We start from the raw sequence: 24,416 nt of genomic DNA on the forward strand, positions 1-24,416 counted from the left end.
ACACTATGCACACACACACACACACACACACACACACACACACACAGCAAGTCATCCTAGATTCAAACAAATTTATATATTCAATATTAAAATCAAAACACACCATGAGAAAACACACACACACACACACACACACACACACACACACTCTCTCTCTCTCTCTCTCAACACAAACAGAACAACCCTCACAACAACAACAAACAAACTAAAAAAAAACCCCACCAAACAACAGATTCATAATTTCTCACCAAAAAAACACACAAACATCCCTCAACACATATCACAGCTCATTCCCCCCCCCCCCCCCCCCCGCCCCCCCCCCCCCCCCAACGGGTGGCAGGCACTACTTCACCCGTACCTCACTCACAACAACAGGACCCTGGAAAGTTTTTTTCAAAAACATCAAGAGAACTCGGAGGAGTTCTTCACTCGCTCCCCGTAGCTGAGGGTGAAGAGGGAGGGCCCGGTTCGCAGAATCTTGGCGCTGCCCAGACACTCGTCCCCCCTGTAGAACACAGCGTACTGACCGGGGGTCACCGCCCGCATCGGCCGGGATATGGACACGATCAGTGTATTGCCGCCGCTGTTTGGTGAAGAAGAAGAAGAAGAAACAGAAACAGAAAAAGACATGATCAAAAAGTTGCAACTGCTATTTGGAGAAGAAAGAAAAAAAAAGAAGACATTTTCAAAGTGTTGTTACCGCTGTTTGGAAAAAAAAGAAGAAAAAAAAAGGGCACAATTAAATTGTTACCACCGCCGTTTGGAGAAAAAAGAAAAAAAAAAAAAAAAAGACATACTCAAATTATTGTTGCTGCTGTTTGGAGAAGGAAAGAAAAAAAAAAGAAGACAAGACCCCCCCCCCCGCCCCCCCCCCAAAAAAAAAAGAATTCAGTTCAATTCAATTCAATTCAAAATACTTTATTGTCTGCTTCAACCAAAACAGAAAATTCTCTTTAGGCTCACTTAAAATAAAATACCCGTCAGCAAAAATCAAAGAGACAAAAACAAACAACTGACACACCCTTCACTGATCACCATGCACGCATCGATTATTATGTAAACAGAAAAACATGTGGGTATGATACTATTACATTATGATTTCGAGTGAAACAACTGTGTGTTGTGTGTGTGTCTGTGCCTGTGCATGCATCGGAAAAAATATAATCAAAGTGTTGCCACCACTGTTTGGACAAAGAAAAAAAAAGAAAAGAAAAAAAAAAGAGACAAAATGGAAGTGTTGCCACCATTGTTTGGAGAAGAAAACAAAAATTTTAAAGACACAATCAACGTGCTGCCTCCACTCTGGGAGGGACACTCACTCAGTCTGACTCCGCGACTAAGCCATTACTGTCGTTAGTAGGGGGCTTAGTAGGTGGTGTCCTAAGTACGTTAAAACAGAACAGGCACCACTGAAGTGACTCAGCAGCAGTGCAGGGTCTCCTCTGGTGTGTGGCCTCATGGCGACCTAACATCGAAGGTTCCCTGTGGACTGCTGACGCTGGAACTGCGAAGGATGAACCCGGGTGTGGCCGTGTATGGGGGAATCTAAAATTTAATGAGCGGCGTGGGAGTAATGCCACTGAAACGGTGCAGATGATGGGGCAGCAAAAAAACAACAACAACAACAAAAAATACGTGCTGCCACCAACTGTTTAAAGAAGAAGAGAAGAAAAAAATAAGGATATCATCATAGTGTTGCCACCGCTGTTTAGAAAATTGAAAAGAAAAGAAAAGAAAGGCAAGATCATAGCGCTGCCACTGCTGTTTAGAGAAGGAAAGAGAAATTACTGTCACTCATTGCAGATTAAATCTTGTTACCTAGCTGACTGCCAAAAGGGGCCATTTTAGTGTTGTCACAAACAGCAAGTGTCACTGCAGGAAAACCAAAATAACAAGAAAAAACAACAACAAAAAAAACAACCAAAAAACCCCAACATACTCCCCTCCCCCCAAAGAAAAACCAACCTAAAAGAATTTGTTTTTAATCAATCAACCAACCAAAAAAACAACAACAAAAAACAAAAAAACACACACAACAAAAATACACCAGTAAATGCTAAATAACAAATACCAACCAAGGCTACGGACTGATCTCACCTGTCTATGGGATTTTACCTCGCCTGTCTACAGAAGGTATTTCACCCAATGAATTTCGCACCTGCCTAGAGGGCTGATATCACCTGCTTATGGGACTGACATGCATCACCTGTTTATGGGACTGATCTCAATCGTCTACGGAACTTATCTCACCTGTCAATGGAATTTATATCACCTGTAGATGGAACTCATCTCCACACCTGTCCATGGGACTGATCTCATCTGTCTATGGGGACTTATTTCACTTTTTTTTATGGGACTTATCTCACCTGTCCATAGAACTTATTTCACTTAACTCTCTCCATACGAACGGCGAAAGAGACGACGTTAACAGCGTTTCACCCCAATTACCATCATCAAAATATTGCAAGCGGAAGGCTCTTATACTGAAGAGGTGAATGTTGACAAAGAATACCACAATTCTGACGACGGAAGCTAAAGGTTGGGTCATTCAGACACCCACTGGACATCCGAGGGGTCTGTGTAGAGGAGAAGAGAGGACTGAGTGAGTTAAGGAACTTAACTGTGGTACTTACCTGCCAATGGGACTTATCTTACCTGTCTATGGGACTTATCTCACTTGTCTATCTCACCAGTCTATGCGTATTATCTCACCTGTCTGTTTCATCAGTCTGTGGGTATTATCTCACCCGTGTAAGGGACTTATCTCACCTGTCTATCTCACCTGTGTAAGGGACTTATCTCACCTGTCTATCTCACCCGTGTAAGGGACTTATCTCACCTGTCTATCTCACCTGTGTAATGGACTTATCTCACCTGTCTATCTCACCCATGTGAGGGACTTATCTCACCTGTCTATCTCACCTGTGTAAGGGACTTATCTCACCTGTCTATCTCACCCGTGTAAGGGACTTATCTCACCTGTCTATCTCACCCGTGCAAGGGACTTATCTCACCTATCTCACCTGTGTAAGGGACTTATCTCACCTGTCTATCTCACCCGTGTAAGGGACTTATCTCACCTATCTCACCTGTGTAAGGGACTTATCTCACCTGTCTATCTCACCTGTGTAATGGACTTATCTCACCTATCTCACCTGTGTAAGGGACTTATCTCACCTGTCTATCTCACCCGTGTAAGGGACTTATCTCACCTATCTCACCTGTGTAAGGGACTTATCTCACCTGTGTACTGGACTGATCTCACCTGTCTGTGGGACTCAGCTCACCTGAGTGTGGCGGTGCAAGAGACCAGGGGGTGTTTGTGCTGGAAGCGGAAGTCGAGGTCGACCATCTGCTCCTCCATCAGAGACCGCGGAGGTTTGCAAATCCAGTGAGGCGTGCCCGTGAACAGCGTCTGGCAGAACAGCGCCGGGTGGTCCGTGCCCGACGCCTGCAATGCATGAAATAGGGCGTGTCACAACAGGCTCACAGAATCACACTACCCCAACCCTCCCTCCTCTCTCTCTCTTCCCAACTTTCATTCTTGTCCAGCGATCCAGCTGACAAAAGTTTTGCCGTTTCCGGCACCGAATTCAACATCATCTATGACTTCCTATCTTTGTGGCTGCCTTCATCTCTACACTCCATCTCGCTCACTACGATCGGCTTCGGATCCACTCTGTTTACGGATACCCAGATTTAAACACTCCACTGTTGGACGCCGTTCTTTCTCTGTCTCTGGACCTTGTATTTGGAATGAACTTCCTCTTTCGCTTTGTCAGGTCTCCGCACTCAGCTCTTTCAAGTCTGGCCTTAAAACCCACCTCTTCACAAGACAGCCTCCCTCCCCTACCTCTTCCTTGTCTTCAGTTTTCTTCAGTTTTAGAGTTATGCATGTGTGTGAATGACTGGTGTGAAAGCGCTTAGATTTGTCTCTGCACAAGATTCAGCGCTATATAAATAATACTATCATTATCATTATTATTATTATTTGTTGTAAAGGTTCTGCAACATCTTGGGTGACAAAATCTTAACTCATTCGGGACGGAGAGTCTTCTTCCTTTCTTTCCCCACAGAGACCCCGTCTCATGTCCAGCAGGTGTAGGAATGGCCCAGTGTATAGTTTTTGTCGCGAGAAATGCTGTTATTCACTGTCATCACCACCTCTTTTGTCGTTGGTATGGAAAGAGTTAAAGGTTCTTTAGCAACATGCTGCATTTTTCAAGCCACTTGGGCCAACATGCTGTTCATCGTCTGCCATTTTGAAAGCGTCATCTGAATTTTGAGACAGGTACTTACAAATAACACCATAGAGTGACCATGCAAACTGAAGTAGGGTGCTGACGGGCACCATAGCCGAATGATTAAAGCGTTGGACTTTCGATCTGAGGGTCCCGGGTTCGAATCACGGTGACGGCGCCTGATGGGTAAAGGGTGGAGATTTTTACGATCTCCCAGGTCAACATATGTGCAGACCTGCCAGTGCCTGAACCCCCTTCGTGTGTATACGCAAGCAGAAGATCAAATACGCACGTTATAGATCCTGTAATCCATGTCAGCGTTCGGTGGGTTATGGAAACAAGAACATACCCAGCATGCACACCCCCGAAAGCGGAGTATGGCTGCCTATATGGCGGGGTAAAAACGGTCATACACATAAAAAGCCCACTCGCGTATATACGAGTGAACATGGGAGTTGAAGCCCACGAACGCAGAAGAAGAAGAAGAAGAAGTAGGGTGCTGCTACTCATGAAAAATTAAAGTCGACACATCAAGTTTCCCTGCCAGTGCCTACTGGGACACAGACACTTTCAAACAGAAATGAGGAAAATTCATGAAATGATGAGGACGTGTATACACATCCTTGGCAAACAGTGAAACATTTTAGTGGATGTATATATACACGTCCTTGGTACTGAAGGGGTTAACAATACATAAGGCGCAGCATATTACAAAGACCCACATATTCACAATGATAATCTTAAGTCAAGCAATGATGAGTCGATCGCTGTTGTTATTGTGGCTGTGTCAAAGTGAGGCCAAAGTGCAAAGGTCATGATCAGAACTCTCTTTTCACGCTGCAGGTGGCCAAATGGTAAGAGCGCTGGCTTCTCGCCCGAGATTCCCGAGTTTGATCCCCCGGTTTTGGTGCTCCTGGTGGGTTAACTCTTTCCATACGAACGGCGAAAGAGACGACGTTAACAGCGTTTCACCCAAATTACCATCATCAAAATATTGCAAGCGGAAGGCTCTTATACTGAAGACGTGATGTTGACAAAGAATACCACAATTCTGACGACAGAAGCTAAAGGTTGGGTCATTGAGACACCCACTGGACATCCAAGGGGTCTGTGTAGAGGAGAAGAGAGGACTGGCCGTACTGAGTGAGTTAAGGGTGGTGTTTTTTCTGATCTCTCAGTTCAAATCACGTGCAGACCTGCTTGTGCCTGAACCCTGTTCGTGTGTGCATATGCATGCAGAACATCAAATATGCACGTTAAAGATCCTGTAATCCATGTCAGTGTTCGGTGGGTTACGGAAACAAGGACATATCCAGCATGCACACCCCCCAAAAAAACGGATGTAGGGCTACCTACAGGGTGGGGTAAAAATGGTCATTCACATAAAAGCCAACTCATACATAAATTATAGGTGAACGTGGGAATTGCAGCCCACGAATGAAGAAGAAGAAGATCTACATTTTTGTCTGCTCATTCGATCTCTGCCCTCTTGAACTGTCCTGTCCGTGCTCCCCCTTGTAAGTTGTTTGTCAGCAGACGGGCGCAATAGCCGAGTGGTTAAAGCGTTGGACTGTCAATCTGAGGGTCCCGGGTTCGAATCACGGTGACGGTGCCTGGTGGGTAAAGGGTGGAGATTTTTCCGATCTCCCAGGTCAACATATGTGCAGACCTGCTAGTGCCTGAACCCCCTTCATGTGTATATGCAAGCAGAACATCAAATACGCACGTTAAAGATCCTGTAATCCATGTCAGCGTTCGGTGGGTTATGGAAACAAGAACATACCCAGCATGCACACCCCCGAAAACGGAGTATGGCTGCCTACATGGCGGGGTAAAAACGGTCATACACGTAAAAGCCCACTCGTGTGCATACGAGAACGCAGAAGAAGAAGTTTGTCAGCTGTTTTTCTGCTGAATCCATGGGAAGGTTTCATTTGTTTTCGCTGCCACAAACATAAATACTTCCAGGATCAACAGGTTGGCTTCGACAGAATCCTGATTCACTCCAGCGTTTTGGACTGGTTTTAACTCACTCAGTACGGCCAGTCCTCTCTTCTCCTCTATACAGACCCCTCGGATGTCCAGTGGGTGTCTGAATGACCCAACCTTTAGCTTCCGTCGTCAGAATTGTGGTACTCTTTGTCAACATTCACGTCTTCAGTATAAGAGCCTTCCGCTTGCAATATTTTGATGATGGTAATTGGGGTGAATTGTGGTACTCTTTGTCAACATTCACGTCTTCAGTATAAGAGCCTTCCGCTTGCAATATTTTGATGATGGTAATTGGGGTGAAACGCTGTTAATGTCGTCTCTTTCGCTGTTCGTATGGAAAGAGTTAACCATACATAAGGTGCACTGTATTACAAGGTTGAAATTGAGCTGGAAAAAAAGTACGGCCTTGTTGAGTGTAAAGTATGGTGTTCATGTAGGAATATGTTGGAAGCCCCAAATTCTCAGTCTGGGAAAACTGCCAAATTTGGTGCAATTGTGTTGAAAATAGGATATACAAATCTATACACATCACACACAAGTAGATACCTGCATGCACACACACACACACACAGAAACATGTGCATACACACACACACACATACATACACACACACATGCACAGGAAACAACATACCACAATGATGTCATTTGTTTGAGCATTCTTCTCTGCGATGAAGTAAGCTCGTCTCAAACCAGGTATATTAGCTCTTTGTCCCAACGTCCAATAATGAATACCTGATTAAAGGAGAAAAAAAAAAGAAAAAAAAAAAAGAAAGAAAAGAATCAGTAACAAGTTAAGGCACACAATGTTGTTTATTCAGTAATACTGAACATTCTTTTTATTTTCCTCACAAATTATACCAACCAACGATCAATGAATAAGACCCTTTGAATTTTTTTCGGAACAGACTTTATCACACACACACACACACACACACACACACACACACGCACAAAAAACACACACACACACTCGCACACACGCATGCACACACACACACCACACACACATGCTCGCACACAAACACACATACACAAGGTTTCACAGTCAAGCGCACCCTATTCATGGTCAAATCGTTTTGCTTTTGACTGCATTTATAACACAATTCATGTCTCCTTTTGAACCACAGGAGCCAACTTTTGGTTTGAATTTAACTCAAAATCAGGTTGTACCATCATATTCTATTTTGCTATGAATATAGTGTCCTACAGTCTTAAGCATCTCATGTATATAAATGAAACAGATTAAATTTTTTTTTTTAATTCAGTGCATGCCACATAATCCAAAATGCCATGTAGACTGAACCCCCCCCCCCCACAACCCCCCAGTAATTTATGAAAACAAGACGTATTTTTTTCACCATCGGAGAAAATAACCTTAGAGTGGTGGCCAAGTCGTAACACAACCACCATGGAAGGGAGAGAATCTTAGAGTATAGGATATATAATCCCACATTCACCAGAATTCTCTCCCCTTCCACAATGCTTTGAGTGACAGTCTGGATGCTAATCATCAGGATGAGACGATAAACTGAGGTCCCATACGCAGCATGCAGTCAGCGCACAAAAAAAAAAAAGAGCCCTTGGCAGCAAAAGGGTTATCCGTCGCTTTAAACCCTGAATAAAAAAACCCACTCAAACGTACATGAACGTGCATGCGCTTGACTGAAGCTGGACTGAACGACACAGGAAACGAATGATGAGCACCTTTTGTCAGCTATCAGTTAGCTCTAACCAGGTATGGCAGCTTGTCCTGCAAATGACCGTGTTTGTAAAGCATATAGTACGAGTTTGTTCTCTGGACGAAACTAGGCACTATGTAAGTATCAATAATAATAATAATAAAAATGATAATATACTAATAACAACAATCACAATAATGATAATAATAAAACTAACAATAATGATTATAATAATAATAAGAAGATTGTTCACCAAACGTGACTAACATGCTCTCCGTGCCACTGGGGGGACTTCCAAACAAACCCCTCACCTTTGTGTTGGCCAACCACATCCCCTGTTTCCACGTCAAGGAAGTTTCCTGGTTTGGGCTCCACATACTGGAACAGATTTAGAGAATCATCATCATCATCATAGTGATCGACCATCACGGCGCGCCTGGTACGTTTAGGAAGGAGAAATTTCAAATCTCCCAAGTGAAACAGAGGTGTAGATGTACTAGAGTCTATACCATTGCCAGTTTCACTTCTTTTTTTTTATGTCTACAATAAGGATTTTTATGTGTACGACTGTTTTCACCCCCAACACATAGGCAGCCATACTTTGTTTTCATCCGTATCTACAGGAGGACTTTTTTGCAGGCAGCCATACTTTGTTTTCATCATCTGTATCTACAAGACAAGACAAGACAAGACAAAATCTTTATTAACGAGGGTAATAGATAAGCAAGTAACATGCTTTTTTATATCCAGCCCTCACCCTAAAGAGGGAATAAAGCTAAAAAAAAGCGAAAATGAGCACAAAATCAAAACACAATCAAAATATACCGTTATTTCACCATTCAAAGCCATTCCACAAAAGGAAGAAGAAGAGAAGAAAAAAAAAAAATCATGAAATACACACACACACACACACACACACACAAACGCACACAAATTCACCCACTCAAGAGAGAGTGAGAGGGAACCCACAAATTGTCGAAAGCAATGTTGGATTTCAGGTGACGTCAATTTTTGTGAATAGGTACATTTTTAGATTTTGCTTAAAGTTGTTGTGGTCAGTAATATTTTTTAAACGTGATGGTGAATTATTCCAGTACTTTTAAGAGGACTTTTAAGTGTATGACTGCTTTAACCCCACCACATATGTAGGCAGCCATGCTTCATTTTCATCTGCATTTACAAGCAGACTTTTTTTTGTGCATGACTGTTTTTATTCCACCATGTATGCAGCAATACTTTGGTTTCCAGGGTACAAGACGGCACAAGAGGCAAAGGATGACTGCGAAAGCTCTGCGCTCACCAAGTTTCAGTTTCAGTTTCAGTAGCTCAAGGAGGCGTCACTGCGTTCGGACAAATCCATATACGCTACACCACATCTGCCAAGCAGATGCCTGACCAGCAGCGTAACCCAACGCGCTTTGTCAGGCCTTGAGAACCCCCCCCCCCCCCCCCAAAAAAAAAACAAAGAAAAACCAAGGCTTCATGTTTCTCAATGAGGTGTCACTGTGTTTTGAACAAATCGATACACATTACACATCTGCCTGACCAGCAGCATAACCCAATGTGCTTGATCAGGCCTTTGAGAGCATGCATGAATGTTTGTGAACCTGTCAGAGGGGATTTCCTCTACAGAATTTTGCCAGAGGACAACTCTTCTGTTGCTGTGGGTTCTTTTACCAGTGCGCCAAGTGCGCGTGCTGCACATGGGACCTCGGTTTATCATCTCATCTGAATGGCTAGATGCTCAGTTTTTTTTTTTTTTCTTTTCTTTCTTTTGCGTTCAACAGCTACGCAGTCAGGGTCGAAGTCCGAGGGATGCCACAAACTCGGGACATCCGGTGAAGATCGGCTGCCGTCCCCCAGAGCTTGGTGTTGAGGTCAGCACCCCCAGGTCAGGACTGCTGCTGCATCTTCTCATACAGGGGGGCAGTCTTGGAGAATATGGGATGGGGTCTGGTCAGCCTGGCCGCAATCACATACGGATGTGGCTGCCACTCCAATCCTCTTCAGGTGTGCTCGGAGGCCGCAGTGTCCTGTGCGAAGGCGGTAGATGGTAGGGTTTTTTTTTTTTTTACAGTAAAACCTGGGAGAAAGGGCGAGAACGGGAAATCGAGCTCAGACCTTCACGGACACAGTATCGACAGATAAGCGTCTTAACCATCCCGCCACCTTCCACCCTCCCACCTCACCAAGGAGCTGACAGGTGTGACAACAATGACGCACGCTTATGAACACTCACCTCTTCCATGAAGCGCTGGAACTGCCGAGACCCAATGAAGCATATCCCCATGCTCTGTGGAGGGAAAGAAACTGACATGGCTCAATGTTCAAACAACTCCGCCTATGCCGTTCCCAAGCCCGGATGAAAAAAGTGAGGAGGGTTGGGGCGTGGGGCTAGCAACCCTACCCTGTAAAAAAAAAAAACAACCCAGCTTGCTACAGAAACGCCAACAACAGACCAAGAGATTACTACCCTGGAAGAGGAAGGGTCCTCGTCAAGAGGACATATGACACCATGTGGTGAAAGCCGTGAGTTTACGGAAGCTACAGGGCCTGACCCCCCTTCTATCGAAAAAAAGAAAAGAAAAAAGAACAAGAGAGGCAAAGCCTTCAAGACTCACTTGTGATAAATTAAGTCCCCTAGCATTAATTACAGAGTAATTTCCCTTTTTTTACTATCTGCACCAAAACGTTTGCAAAATAAATAAAAATTCCATGCTTAGCAAAAGAAGTTCCTGTTTGAACAAAAAAATGATAATAATGACTCCTCTTGTTGTTGTGTCAGAATAAGAGGTCAAAGTGCCAAGTTTAGAGAATACAAAAAAATATAAATATAACAGTAAATGCAGTTTGCATATAATTAGGCTTCTTTTTTAATTTTTTTGTGCCCATCCCACAGGTGCAATATTGTTTTAAACACGATGACTGGAAAGAACTGAATTCTTCCTATTTTTATGCCAAATTTGGTGTCAACTGACAAAGTATTTGCAGAGAAAATGCCAATGTTAAAGTTTACCACGGACACACAGACACACGGACACACACACACACACACACACAGACAACCAAACACCGGGTTAAAACATAGACTCACTTTGTTTACACAAGTGAGTCAAAAAGAAAACGTTCAAACACAAAACAAGTCAGTTTGGCAATAGGGAGGGTGCGCAGGCCCACTTTCATGGTGGACTTTTCATTGCTAGCAGAGCCAGAAGTAGGTCATATGACAACATGGACAGCCTACCACCGAAAATACATTAAAATGTAAAAAAAAAACCCCAAAAGATATGTAGAAGCGAACTACTGAAATAAAATAAGAAGAAAAACGGGCTACATTCAACAAACTTCTGAGCACACACACATGCGTGCATACTCACACAAGGATGCAAATGCATACACACAAATAAACAAGGCAAACACTGCAAGATCTCTGGAAAATGAACAGTTAGAGAGAAGGAAACAACAACTTTGTTTCAGGTAGGAAGAAGATTGTGCAACACTTTGCAACTGGAACAGCTTAGTGCGTGCAGTCCAAGGTTAAATGCTTTAATATCTGAAGGCAGATGTTAAGATTGTTATCCACACAATGCAATACATGTAATACATAAATAATGCAATGTGAAAATTTTGTCAACAAACTCAACACTTAAGTCCGAAACATTCACACGCACTCACATAACACATCCAGATCACACACACGTACATAACCGAGTAAAGGCATAAGCATACACACACCCATGAACTCTCTTTCTCATAAAACACACTTGTTATCTCTTGATTCATATTTCTCTATGTCTCTCTCTGTCTGTCTGTCTATCTCACCCTCACACACACACACACACACACACACACAAGCACAGACGCTGATACTCACACACCTCTTTTCTTTTTGCGATTTTCTCCAAGCCAGCTTCCACGGCGATGCGTTTGACCACATCTTTCCGGAGTTCACCGACGGGAAATATGGTTCGCTGCAAGGCCTGCTGGGAAATCTGGGAGAGGAAGAAGGTCTGGTCCTTCACAGAGTCCGCCGACTTGAGGAGTTGCACCCCTTTGTTAAAATGAACAGGAATCAGAACGTCAGTATGAGGGTGTGTGTCACTCTCAAGCGTATGATGTATATGTATGTTGAGTGTTTAGGCCCAGTGCTGGGTTTATATCACAGACTGACATAGGCTTACAGCTGGGGCCAACAGCAAAGTGAGAGCTGTCGGATCAATGGTTTCTTCTTCTTCTTCTTCTGCGTTCGTGGGCTGCAACTCCCACGTTCACTCAGATGCACACGAGTGGGCTTTTACGTGTATGACCGTTTTTACCCCGCCATGTAGGCAGCCATACTCCGTTTTCAGGGGGTGTGCATGCTGGGTATGTTCTTGTTTCCATAACCCACCGAACGCTGACATGGATTACGGGATCTTTTACGTGCGTATTTGATTTTCTGCTTGCATATACACAAGAAGGGGGTTCAGGCACTAGCAGGTCTGCACATATGTTGACCTGGGAGATCGTAAAAATCTCCACCCTTCACCCACCAGGCGCCGTCACCGTGATTCGAACCCGGGACCCTCAGATTGACAGCCCAACGCTTTAACCACTCGGCTACTGCGCCCGTCATCGATGGTTTCTAAATTGCAATGGGAAAGTCATTTACAGCATACTCTTTTGTGAAGGACTAGGACTCTGAAATTAGGAGGCAAGATTGCGCTGGCTCTTAGTGCTGCAGGCTTGGGGGCTAGTTGCCCTTTTGGGAACCATCCCAACGCCAACTGTCCTAAAAAAAAAAAAAAAAAAAAAAGAACCACCCTAAGCCGAGAGAGTGGGGATGTCATTTTGGCAAGACACTGTCTGCTATAATCAGTCAAATTCAACCCCAGATGGTCGGGACAGCAGACGCCTCCTCTGCTGTTCTGATGGTCATAGTCGGACACGATGGACTATCATACATGACGAGTGTTACGTTGTGTGTGTGTGCTGTTTTGTGTGTGTGTGTGTGTGCATGCATGCGTGTAAATTACTGCTGAAGTGCCAGAGGACAACACTCTTGTTGCCGTGGGTTCTTTTTCAGTGCGCCAAGTGTGTGTGCTGCACACTGGACCTCGGTTTATCGTCTCATCAGATAAGACTAGGCGCTGAGTTTGATTTTCTAATCAAACTTGGGAGAAAGGGCGAGAGTGGGATTCAAACACACACCCTCAAGGACTCTGTGTATTGGCAGCTGAGCGTCTTAAACCATTCTGTTACGTTTCTCTGAAAAAAAACTAAAACCAACAAAAAACAAAAAAACACCAACATACGAACATTAACACACACAGAACAAGAGACGCAAGGCCTTCAAGACTCACTTGTGATAAATTAAGTCCCCTAGCATTAATTACAGAGTAATTTCCCTTTTTTACTATCTGCACCAAAACGTTTGCAAAATAAATAAAAATTCCATGCTTAGCAAAAGAAGTTCCTGTTTGAACAAAAAATGATAATAATGACTGCTCTTGTTGTTGGGTCAGAATAAGAGGTCAAAGTGCCAAGTTTAGAGAATACAAAAAATATAAATATAACAGTAAATGCAGTTTGCATATAATTAGGCTTCTTTTTTAAAAATTTTTTTGTGCCCATCCCAGAGGTGCAATATTGTTTTAAACAAGATGACTGGAAAGAAGTGAATTTTTCCTATTTTTATGCCAAATTTGGTGTCAACTGACAAAGTATTTGCAGAGAAAATGTCAATGTTAAAGTTTACCACGGACACACAGACACACGGACACACACACACACACAGACAACCGAACACCGGGTTAAAATATAGACTCACTTTGTTTACACAAGTGAGTCAAAAACAAAGAGTATCAACCCACCTTTCCTGGGGTCAACACTGTCCAGATCATAGTCGGCACTGGTGCGGGCATAGTGGCCGGTGCTTATGGCGTCTGCATCAAGGGTCTGCGTGGCATGACGGAAGAACGCGTCAAACTTGATGTGCTTGTTGCACATGATGTCTGGGTTGGGGGTGACGCCCTTCTGGTAATCCCTCACCATCTCGCTGAAAACCACAGCGACCTAAACGAGATTTTGTTCACCTGCGTACACAACCTGAACCACATTTTGCTCACCTATGTACAAAATCCATGTTTAGTCATTATGATGAAACGATAAACCTTGGTCCCTTGTGCAGTATGCTCTGGGCGTTATGAAAAAGAACCCATGGCAACGACAGTGTTGTCCTCTGGCAAGATTCTGCAGAAGAAATCCACTCTGATAGGTACACGAATATGTACGCATGCACGCAAGGCCTGACTAAGTGTGTTGGGTTATGCTGCTGGACAGGCAGGTGTGGTGTAGCGTATCTGGATTTGTCTGAACGCGGTGACGCCTCCCTGAGAAACTGAACACAGAAACTGAAACTGTACAAATAAATGGGATTTGCTCACCCTGTGTGCAACCTCAATGGGACTTGCTCACCTCTGTACAACCTTAATGGCATTTGCTCACCTGAGTGCAACCTTGATGGGATTTGCTCACCTGTGTGCAACCTTAATGGGATTTGCTCACCTGTGCATAATCTGATTCGGAAATGACCTGAGTAACACATGCTCACCCCTTGCACAACCTGAAATATTCGTTCACCTGTGCACAACCTGAGTAAACGTTTGTTCACCTACGCACAACCTGAATGATATTTACTCACCTGCGTATCTATTCATCTTACCTACAATCACCAGTTTGTGTGTGTGAAATGGAACAAAAATCCCCTCCATCCATCCATCCACCCACCCGCCCACCCATCACACCTGCCTGCGACCTGGTCTCACCTGAACACCTGATGCCAGTACTCCTTGACGAAGTTCACTTGGTGCAGGGGGATGTCCAGAGCGTGGCAGGCCAGCTCCGCGTCCTGTAAGTCAGCGTCGGCAGCGCAGCGCCCCGTTTCGTCCGCCACGTCCCAGTTCTTCATGAACAGACCCACCACTTCGTAGCCTGGATTGGAACATGCCCCCCCCACCACCGTTCACACTTTAGCGAATGCTGTAGAATCGTCACCGATGCCCATGTAGTTCAGTGATCATCCTAATATTCATTTCCCTGTAGTAATGCAAATGCTGTAGAATCGTCACCAATGTCCAATCTAGTTCAGCGATTGTTCTAATATTCATTTCCATGTAGTAATGCAAATGCTGTAGAATCCTTACTGATGCCCATGTAGTTCAGTGATCTTCCTAATATTCATTTCCCTGTAGTAATGCAAATGCTGTAGAATCCTTACCGATGCCCATGTAGTTCAGTGATCGTCCAAATATTCAATTTCCTGTCGTAATGCAAATGCTGTAGAATCGTCACCAATGCCCATATAGTTCAGTGATCGTTCTAATATTTATTTCCCTGTAGTAATGCATATGCTGTAAAATCATTACTGACACCCATGTAGTTCAGTGACCGTCCTAATATTCATTTCCCTGTAGTAATGCAAATACTGTAGAATCGTCACCATTGCCCACGTAGTGCAATGATCATCCTAATATTCATTTCCCTGTAGTAATGCAAATGCTGTAGAATCGTCACCATTGCCATGTAGTTCAGTGATCGTTCTAATATTCATTTCCCTGTAGTAATGCAAATACTGTAGAATCGTCACCATTGCCCACGTAGTGCAATGATCATCCTAATATTCATTTCCCTGTAGTAATGCAAATGCTGTAGAATCGTCACCATTGCCATGTAGTTCAGTGATCGTTCTAATATTCATTTCCCTGCAGTAATGCAAATGCTGTAGAATCGTTACTGATGCTCATGTAGTTCAGTGATTGTCCTAATATTCATTTCCCTGTATTAACACTTTTTGTCTTTGTCAACTCCATTTCTTATGGATCTGTGGTCTGGCAATCAAAATATTTTGACTTTGACTTCAGCTTCGACTGTTCACACTTTTTCATGCTTCAGTTCCATTTCTTCTTCCTGTAATCCATGTCAGCGTTCGGATGGTTGTGGAAACAAGAACATACACAGCATGAATACCCCCCGAAAACAGAGTATGGCTGCCTACATGGCGGGGTAAACAAACAAAAAAACTGGTCATAATCGTAAAATGTTACATGTGTGGGAGTGTGTGTGTGTGTGTGTGTGTGTGTGTGCGCGTGTGTGTGTAAGCTTGAAATCTGACTGAATGACACAGGAAACAAATGATGAGTACACAATGGCAGTCGTCGGCTCTACCCAGGTAGGCAGCCTGTTGTGCAAATGACCCTGTGCTTGTAAAGCACTCAGAGCGAGGTCTCTGACCGAGGATAGGTGCTGTGTAAGTATTCATATCATTCATTCATTCATAGTCTGCACTGTTTCAGTGGAGTTACTCCCATGCTGTTTCTTCTTCTGCGTTCACTCGTATGCACACGAGTGGGCTTTTACGTGTATGACCGTTTTTACCCTGCCATGTAGGCAGCCATACTCCGTTTTCGGGGGTGTGCATGCTGGGTATGTTCTTGTTTCCATAACCCACCGAACGCTGACATGGATTACAGGATCTTTAACATGCGTATTTGATCTTCTGTTTGCATATACACACGAAGGGGGTTCAGGCACTAGCAGGTCTGCACATATGTTGACCTGGGAGATTGGAAAAATCTCCACCCTTTACCCACCAGGTGCCGTCACCGTGATTTGAACCCAGGACCCTCAGACTGACAGCCCAACGCTTTAACCACTCGGCTATTGCGCCCGTCTCCCATGCTGCTAGTTCCTACTAGTCCCCCACACAATACACAGCCACAACCCAGGTTCGTCTGTAGCAGCCCCCCAAGTGTTGGCAGTCCACAGAGAACCTTCCATGTCAGGTCACCAGGAAGCCACACACCATGATCTGCACAGTTTCAGCGGCATTACTCCCACACCACTCATTCCGAGTCCCCCATACACAGCCACACCCGGGGCCCATGTGTCGCAGTCCCGGCAGCATCGGCAGTCCACGGGGAGCGATCGTTGTTAGGTCGCCAGGAGGCCACACACAAGAGGAGACCCTGCACTGCTGCTGAGCCACCTCGGTGGTGTTCAGTAGTGCCTGTTTTTTGATTCTATGTACTTAGAACACCACCTACTAAGCCCTCCTTACTGACAACAATAATGGCTTAGTCACAGTGCCAGACTGACTGAGCCTCCTCTCCAGAGGAGAGACTGCCCACCACATCCCTCCAACCATGGTCTAACATGAATCTGCTGACACCAAAGTCATGACAGACTCACCCAAAGCATGGGTGTGGATGGGGATGATGTTTCAGACCATTCTCTCTCTCTCTCTCTCTCTCCCCCACACACAAACACACACACACACACACAACAACAACAACAAAAGAAGTGGAAACAACACAATATAGACCAAGTATACCATGATTTGAGTGAGAAAGCAATGTTTGAGAGAGATGATTCTACCACTTCTTATAGAAACTGAAGTTATCTTATTATGGCATGGACTTGCCCTCTCCATCTTCCTATACACTTGTGAGTCATGGACTTTGCCAGCATGAACCCTAGAGAATTAAGATCTTCACTGTGGAGACGGGACACTTCGGATGACTCCTTGGCATCTCATAGTCACACACTGACCACATCCAGAACAGTGAAGAAGTGAGTGCAAGAGTGACACAACATATGAGACAAAAACAAATTTACTCCCCTGTCCACTGTTTAGACATAAGTGGTGGTCTGGGTACTAGTCTTTTAAATGATATGATCATCTGAAATCCCAATGCTCAGAATGTGCCTAGCAAATGAACAAAAAAAAAAAAAAAAAAAAAAAATCCAATGGCAAAAGATTTGTCCTTGAGCAAAATTCTGCGGACGAAATCCGCTACATACATCAAAAGATGTAACCCTACACACGGAGAAGCACAGGTCTGAGGTAACAAATGAAGGAAGGTGATTCGCTCTCTTTATAAACAGCAGCCCAAATTTCAAGCTGAGGAAAATGCTGTCATCTGAAGAGTAACATAACATTCAAGGCCAAGGCACAATCAGAAGGAAAAGGGGTGGGGGTGGGGGGGGGGGGGACTTCCCCAGGGTCACAGGAAAGGTCATTGAAAAGGTAATACAAATACCTGACAACAGTACACACACACACACACACACACACACACACAACACACACACACACACACATTCACACAAGTAAGAAAGACTACAACAAATTAAAACCAGATGAATTGTCCCATTTATTGATAAGTACACAGCTAACCTATTTGTACTTTTCTTTTCTTTTTCTTTTTTTTTTACAGCACACAATAAGCAAGACGTTTTCATCACCTTATATAACAGACATGAAATATATATATATATATATAATGCATAAGCAAATGGAAAACACATTGTCTGAAAGTACCTTTCTTTTTCAGCAGAAGTGCAGAGACTGCGCTGTCCACTCCTCCTGACATTCCGCACACAACTCTCGATATTTTCTTCATTCTTGATCTAAGCTTATAACCTGTCAAAGTGAAAAGACACAATAAGATTTTTTTAAGAACTGAAGAAGAAACACACTGAACTTAGTGTTTTCAAACTGAATAGGTAGATATATAGCTACATTAAAATGTCTATACACATAAAATACAATTTATTTCCCTTTTTCTGTCACACTTTCTGTCACCAACAGTACTTTAAGAAACAAACAACAAAACTAAACAACAAAACCAATGTTTTGCAAACACAATTAAGTCTTTTCTTTTCTTTTCTTTCCTCATCAATGGCATGCACATCCTGGTGCACTGATATTCAGACACACACACACACACACTAACAAACAAAACCGTCTTTGTCTTGGGGTGCGAGCTTACCCAAGGATCGTTTTGTGAGGGTGAGACCTCAGTCAAATAAAATTGACAGATGTGTACAGACGGTCGCGTGGGGCACGTCTCTGGTCAGAGTAATCAGCTTGTTTCCAGTCCACACTGATGAATCTCAAGATAAATGATATGCCGTGATAGTGTGTAATCGAGCCACCCTAGCTTTGTGACTGTCGAAAGCTTGAATTAATTAACTGCAGACTTTAAGAACGAAGTTTGAAATAAAAAAACTCAATGACATTTTCCCACACGAAAGGGGAGTTTACGTTAACGACTGACTGCTTCACTCAAAAGAGTAACCGTTCTTGATTGACCACAAGGCGACCTGTGCAAGGGAAGAAATCCCAATCGACGTGTAAACATGCCTGTTTGTGGTGTTAGATGTTTGTGTGTGTTGTAATTATCTGTTTATTGTTCGAAAACTGCTGGATTATCAGAGTCTCTCACGTGCTTTAGCTGTGTTCACTTTTCGTTGAGTGAAGACATCTCGATCTTTTGTTGGCAGTTGCTCAACCGATTCAATTTCTTTCTTTCGCTGTTTCAATCACGGAATCAGCTGATATCAGCGAAGAGATGGACACACCTCTTCATTAAGGTTACTGTTTTATCAGCTGGATCAGGCTGACATTGGTGTCAGCATGAATGCTAATGTGTAATCTGTACTGGTGACAGGTGTTTATTTTTAACTTCAGTGACAACATGCAGATAGTTCAGGCAAGGACAGTGAATTTGAACTTCTGAAGCGAGAGAACAAGAGTGGAAAAGAATTGTGCAAGATGGCAGATTGTGGTGAAGATCCAGTGGAATCAATGACAAGGCAGGCAGACATTGATCATCTCTTGGAACACTTTTCAAAAAATACATATTCTGCTAAAGGAGATGTGACGGTAAGTTATGACGGCAGTGACAAAATGAAATCATGACATGTTCAGATTTCACAATAGTAACATTCCTAAGAATTAAGAAGAATAAGATGGTACTTTTTATTTATTTATTTTAATTTTTTTATTGTTTTCAATCTATTTTTACTAACATAACTTGTAAGATGCTGTGAGATTGTTAGTGTTACCTAACCTAAGACTACTATTCAGTAACTGAGCTTGATTGTTTGACTTACAATATCATACATTTCATTGACATTGGTGATTGATCCAGTGTTATCCAGGGTAAATCATCTCAGATCTATTTGCCCATGAGAACCAGTAGAAGAAAGAAATTTTGGTGTAATATATAGCTTTAGGCATCATGAGCATAACTTTGGTTAGCTGGGAAACCAAATATATTATATCTCAGTGATTTTGTGAAGCTTTTGTTTGAAGCAAACCAAGAGGAGAGCCTCTGCCTCTGTCATTGGCAGGGAATTCTAAACACTAAAACAGGGACTGATCAGATATAAAGGAACGAGATATGTAAGTGAAATGTCATTTGTGTTTGTTTTTGTTGATGTCCTGCACATTCTGCCGTCAGTGATAGGAATATATAGATAATATACCTACTCATTTAAATTATATATATGTTCACTTATAAATTCAAATGATCACTTTGTTTGATTACCTATGTTAGAATTCAAAATATATAGATATCCCCCAAAAGATGTTTGTTTTATTCTATTTAAATTTTAATTCAGATTTTTAAAATAATATCTCTCATGGTTTTCCAAAATTGACATGAAGTGTTTTGTTTTTAGGTATGTGTTATAGATATTCAGTATTAAAAAAAAAAAAAAAAGATCCAAAGCACTTAATGTCCTTTAATTGTTTTTACCTCTTTCAAGTTTTTGGTTTTTGCCAGGCTTTGTTTATTGTTCTGTTTGCAATAGGGGACTTCAACACATTGAAGAACTCCCTTCTTTTTTTTCTTTTTTTTTAATTAAAGGGTTTTCTATTGATTTCTAACTCTTTTTTTTCAACTTTATAGTTTTAATTGGAAAGAGTTCAAAAGATAATCATGAGTCAGTGAATAAACTTAGCAAGCATGACAGGGATGAGACTTACTAAGTAAGTTAGTTAGAGGCAAATGTACCACTACTGTAACAAATCCTGTTGAATTTCACCCATGAAACCAATGAAGTGTGTGTGTGTGTGTGTGTGTGTGTGTGTGTGAAGTCAAGTAAAAATTATCCTTATTAATTAAGGGTAAAAGAGTTATCTGATATTTTATTTCTTGTCCTCAGAAAAAAAAAGAGAAAAGAAAAGGTTATATGTGTGTCACTTTGTGTGTGTGTGTGTGTGTGTGTGTGTGTGTGTGTGTGTGTGTGTGTATTATGTGTGTGTAAGTGTGTGTGTGTGTGTGTGTGTGTGTGTGTGTGTGTGTGTGTGTGTGTGTTGGTATGTTTAGTGTGTGTGTGTGTGTGAAGTGCACTGATGGAAGTTACTCTTACACTACAGTTTATTTTTTGTATTAGTATTGTTATATTTATAGATCTCTTCATGATATGCATTGATCTAATTCTTGAACTTGCATTCTTTTTCAGGGTATGCTGGCATTGAAAAACTGTCTTGATTTATTTGGGAAGGACTATGCTTACACTGTAAGTACTTACTTACTCAATGTCAATTATATAATAATAATAATGGATACTTATATAGCACACTATCCAGAAATCTGCTCTAGGTGCTTTACAAAAACGCTTTTGTTAACATAAAACATTATATCTATGTTACACACACACACCAAAATGTCACTACACACACACACACACACACACACACACACACACACACACACACACACACACACACACACTGCATACATACATTTTAACATACATGTGTATCTAACAGCTACCCTAACACATACGCACACATAGGCAGGCACAAACGTACATAAACACACGCACACACAATACACATTCATATACATGCATGTAGTTATGTACACATACATATACACACATAGTCAAGCACAGCTAACGCAAAGGAAGTGGACCTGCCACAATTGAACTTATTGCTGAGGGAAAAGGTGAGTTTTGAGACGAGATTTAAAAGATGCGAGGGAATCAGAATGACGGAGGTTATCAGGGAGCTTGTTCCACGTCTTTGGCGATTGAAAAGAAAACGATCTGTGTCCATAGGCCTTACTTATAATATGTTTATGTAACATACATCAGATTCACACTCAGACTCAGAGTAATGATTATTGTAATAACCATGTGTTTAACAGTGTTTTAATAACAGTGCTGTTTCATTCTCTTGTGATCATGAGTTTTGCTACAACTACAGTACAAAGTTCTACAAGTGTTGAGAAAAAAAAAACGTGGGGTGGGTGGGGGGTGGGAAGGAGTTTGGGGTTTGCAGAACTTTTGTGTGGATACATGTATGTGAATGTGTACTATATGTCAGTGTGTGTGTGTGTGTGTGTGTGTGTGTGTGTGTGTGTGATATTTTTTATCATGTGTTGTGTGTGTGTTTGTGTGTGTGAGTGTGTGTGTGTTTTTTGTTGTTGTTTTTTGGGGTTTTTTTGTTTGTGTGTGTGTGAGAGAGAGAGAGAGAGAGAGAGAGAGAGAGAGACTCTGACACTGACACTTTGGCACTTTTAATGTCATTGGCCATGAGGTCCTTATCACATGGGTGAATGAATCAACATATTTTCGTTGCATAACAAAACATTAGAATAAATGAATGAATGAATATAGTGAAAGAAAACAAAGAACTTACTTTCCCTGCAGAAAAAATGGTAGCAATCAACAGGCTATCCAAGAGAGAGAGAGAGAGACTCAGAGAGAGTGTGTGTGTGTGTGTGTGTGTGCACGCATGCGCATGCTCACATACATTGTACAGACTGTATGTACATCATACACATATATATAGTTATTTTAATTTTGTCTAAAACTTTAGGAACATACTGGCTTTTGCTGGACAGGTGCATGTGTGCATGAATTCAATGAAGAACTTATCTCAGATGGGTGATTGAACCAGTTAGCGAGTTACAGTGGACATATATATATATATGTAATTGCACTTGTAGGTCACAACGTCACAAGACTGGCCTCAGGCAGAACAGTGACCCCAAAAACCATTCAATATCAGGTGTCGCTGACCTGAGTGATAAGGTGACAGCTGTTGTATAACTTGCATTTAGGCTCACCTTCCAACTGTCCAAGTGCTCGTCTGAGGAGAATCTTTCAGTCCCAGGTAGCTCTGTCACTTTGTTTGTGGACAGGTATTGGGACTGAGATTGGGACAAGAGTGGGGGGTCAAGTGGTGGGTGGTGGTGGGGATATGTTTGCAAACATGCACACATACACATTTGATGATATACCATTTTATGTGTATATATATTGTGTGTATATATATATATATATATATATATATATATATATATATATATATATATATATATATATATGTGTGTGCGTGTGTGTGTGTGTGTGTGTGTGCGCGCACACACACACACACACACACAATGACACATGTATACATATTCACCAATACACACACATGCACCAACACACACACACACACACACACACACACACACACAGTGACACATGTATATATATATACATATTTACCAACATACACACACCAACACACACATGCACCAACACACACACACACACACACACACACACACACACACACACACACACACACACACACACACAGAGGCCTGGATAATTACTAATGGAGACAGAGAGACAAACAGAGATTTTTTTAGTGAATGAGGATGTCTGGGCAAGGGAGGAAGAAGAACACACAGTTCTTACAGACAGATAGACAGAGATGTAGAGTGAGGTGATACTGATTAGGTACTTTTTTTGGGGGGAATTTAGCACTCTTTAAAAAAAAAGAAGAAGACAACAGAGAGTGTGGTGTGCATGGGTAGCATTGCTTGAGAGAGAGAGAGAGAGAGAGAGAGAGAGAGAGTCTGAAAGCAATAGATAACTATAGAAAAATATATAGGAATGTACCCAGGGAAAATAGTTTTACTTTGATTTTTTTTTTTTATAATATATTTTATTGCCTGCAGCTGTATGATTTTCTTTCTTTCTGCATTCGTGGCATGAAATTCTAGGTTTCATTTATAAATATTTAGTTGTGTGCAGCATTCATTCGTATACATGTATACATAGATGTTTCTCTTGTTTGATAAACAACTTCCCTTTTAGTTTTACACAGTCCATTAAGTGATTTTCTTTTCAATTATTTTATATTTCTGCATATTTCAGATACTCGAACTTTGATTTCACCGTCCATCTACTATCCTGTTTACCCTACTCACCATACAGTTCTCTCTTCTACTTCATCTCCTGCCATCCTTATTTATCTGTTTTAAAATGATAGCGTTCAAATGTAAAGATTGACACCTTAACAAAATACCTACAATCACCAGTATGTGTGATGGGACGTTCACCAAAATTCCTCCAAATACAACATGTGGGGTTTTTTTGTTGTTTTTTTTTGTTTTTTTTTACATGTATTCATCATTTCATGACTGTTTCTGCCGTATGGTTGAGGCAGGCGTACTGTGTGTGATGGCCTAGAGGTAACGCGTCCGCCTAGGAAGCGAGAGAATCCGAGCGCGCTGGTTCGAATCACGGCTCAGCCGCCGATATTTTCTCCCCCTCCATTAGACCTTGAGTGGTGGTCTGGACGTCAGTCATTCGGATGAGACGATAAACCGAGGTCCCGTGTGCAGCATGCACTTAGCGCACGTAAAAGAACCCACGGCAACAAAAG

At 42.3% G+C, this 24,416-nt stretch overlaps 2 protein-coding genes across 3 annotated transcripts in view; one reads left to right on the plus strand and one right to left on the minus strand.

Moving 5' to 3' along the window:
* Positions 1-326: 326 nt before the first annotated feature.
* Positions 327-18,975, minus strand: LOC143299731 (mitochondrial tRNA-specific 2-thiouridylase 1-like). Its single transcript, XM_076613112.1, has 10 exons — positions 18,727-18,975; positions 18,276-18,377; positions 14,722-14,887; positions 13,768-13,952; positions 11,794-11,966; positions 10,155-10,208; positions 8,227-8,293; positions 6,868-6,968; positions 3,288-3,451; positions 327-583 (listed from the first exon to the last, which is right to left on the minus strand). Exons 2-10 carry the CDS (start codon positions 18,355-18,357, stop codon positions 403-405), a joined length of 1,173 nt encoding a protein of 390 aa, XP_076469227.1. The 5' UTR covers positions 18,358-18,377; positions 18,727-18,975; the 3' UTR covers positions 327-402.
* Positions 18,976-19,089: 114 nt separating this feature from the next.
* The window catches only part of LOC143299756 (phosphatidylinositol-3,5-bisphosphate 3-phosphatase MTMR14-like), a 45,060-nt gene continuing 39,733 nt past the window's right edge, over positions 19,090-24,416 (plus strand). For both annotated transcript variants that reach the window (XM_076613145.1, XM_076613146.1), the window contains exons 1-2: positions 19,090-19,622; positions 21,209-21,265. In XM_076613145.1, the coding sequence (XP_076469260.1) occupies positions 19,512-19,622; positions 21,209-21,265 (168 nt within the window). In that variant the 5' untranslated portion in view covers positions 19,090-19,511. The remainder of the gene's footprint in view (positions 19,623-21,208; positions 21,266-24,416) is intronic.

Source organism: Babylonia areolata, chromosome 25, assembly GCF_041734735.1.
Source record: "Babylonia areolata isolate BAREFJ2019XMU chromosome 25, ASM4173473v1, whole genome shotgun sequence".
In the NCBI taxonomy this organism is placed as follows: domain Eukaryota; kingdom Metazoa; phylum Mollusca; class Gastropoda; order Neogastropoda; family Buccinidae; genus Babylonia; species Babylonia areolata.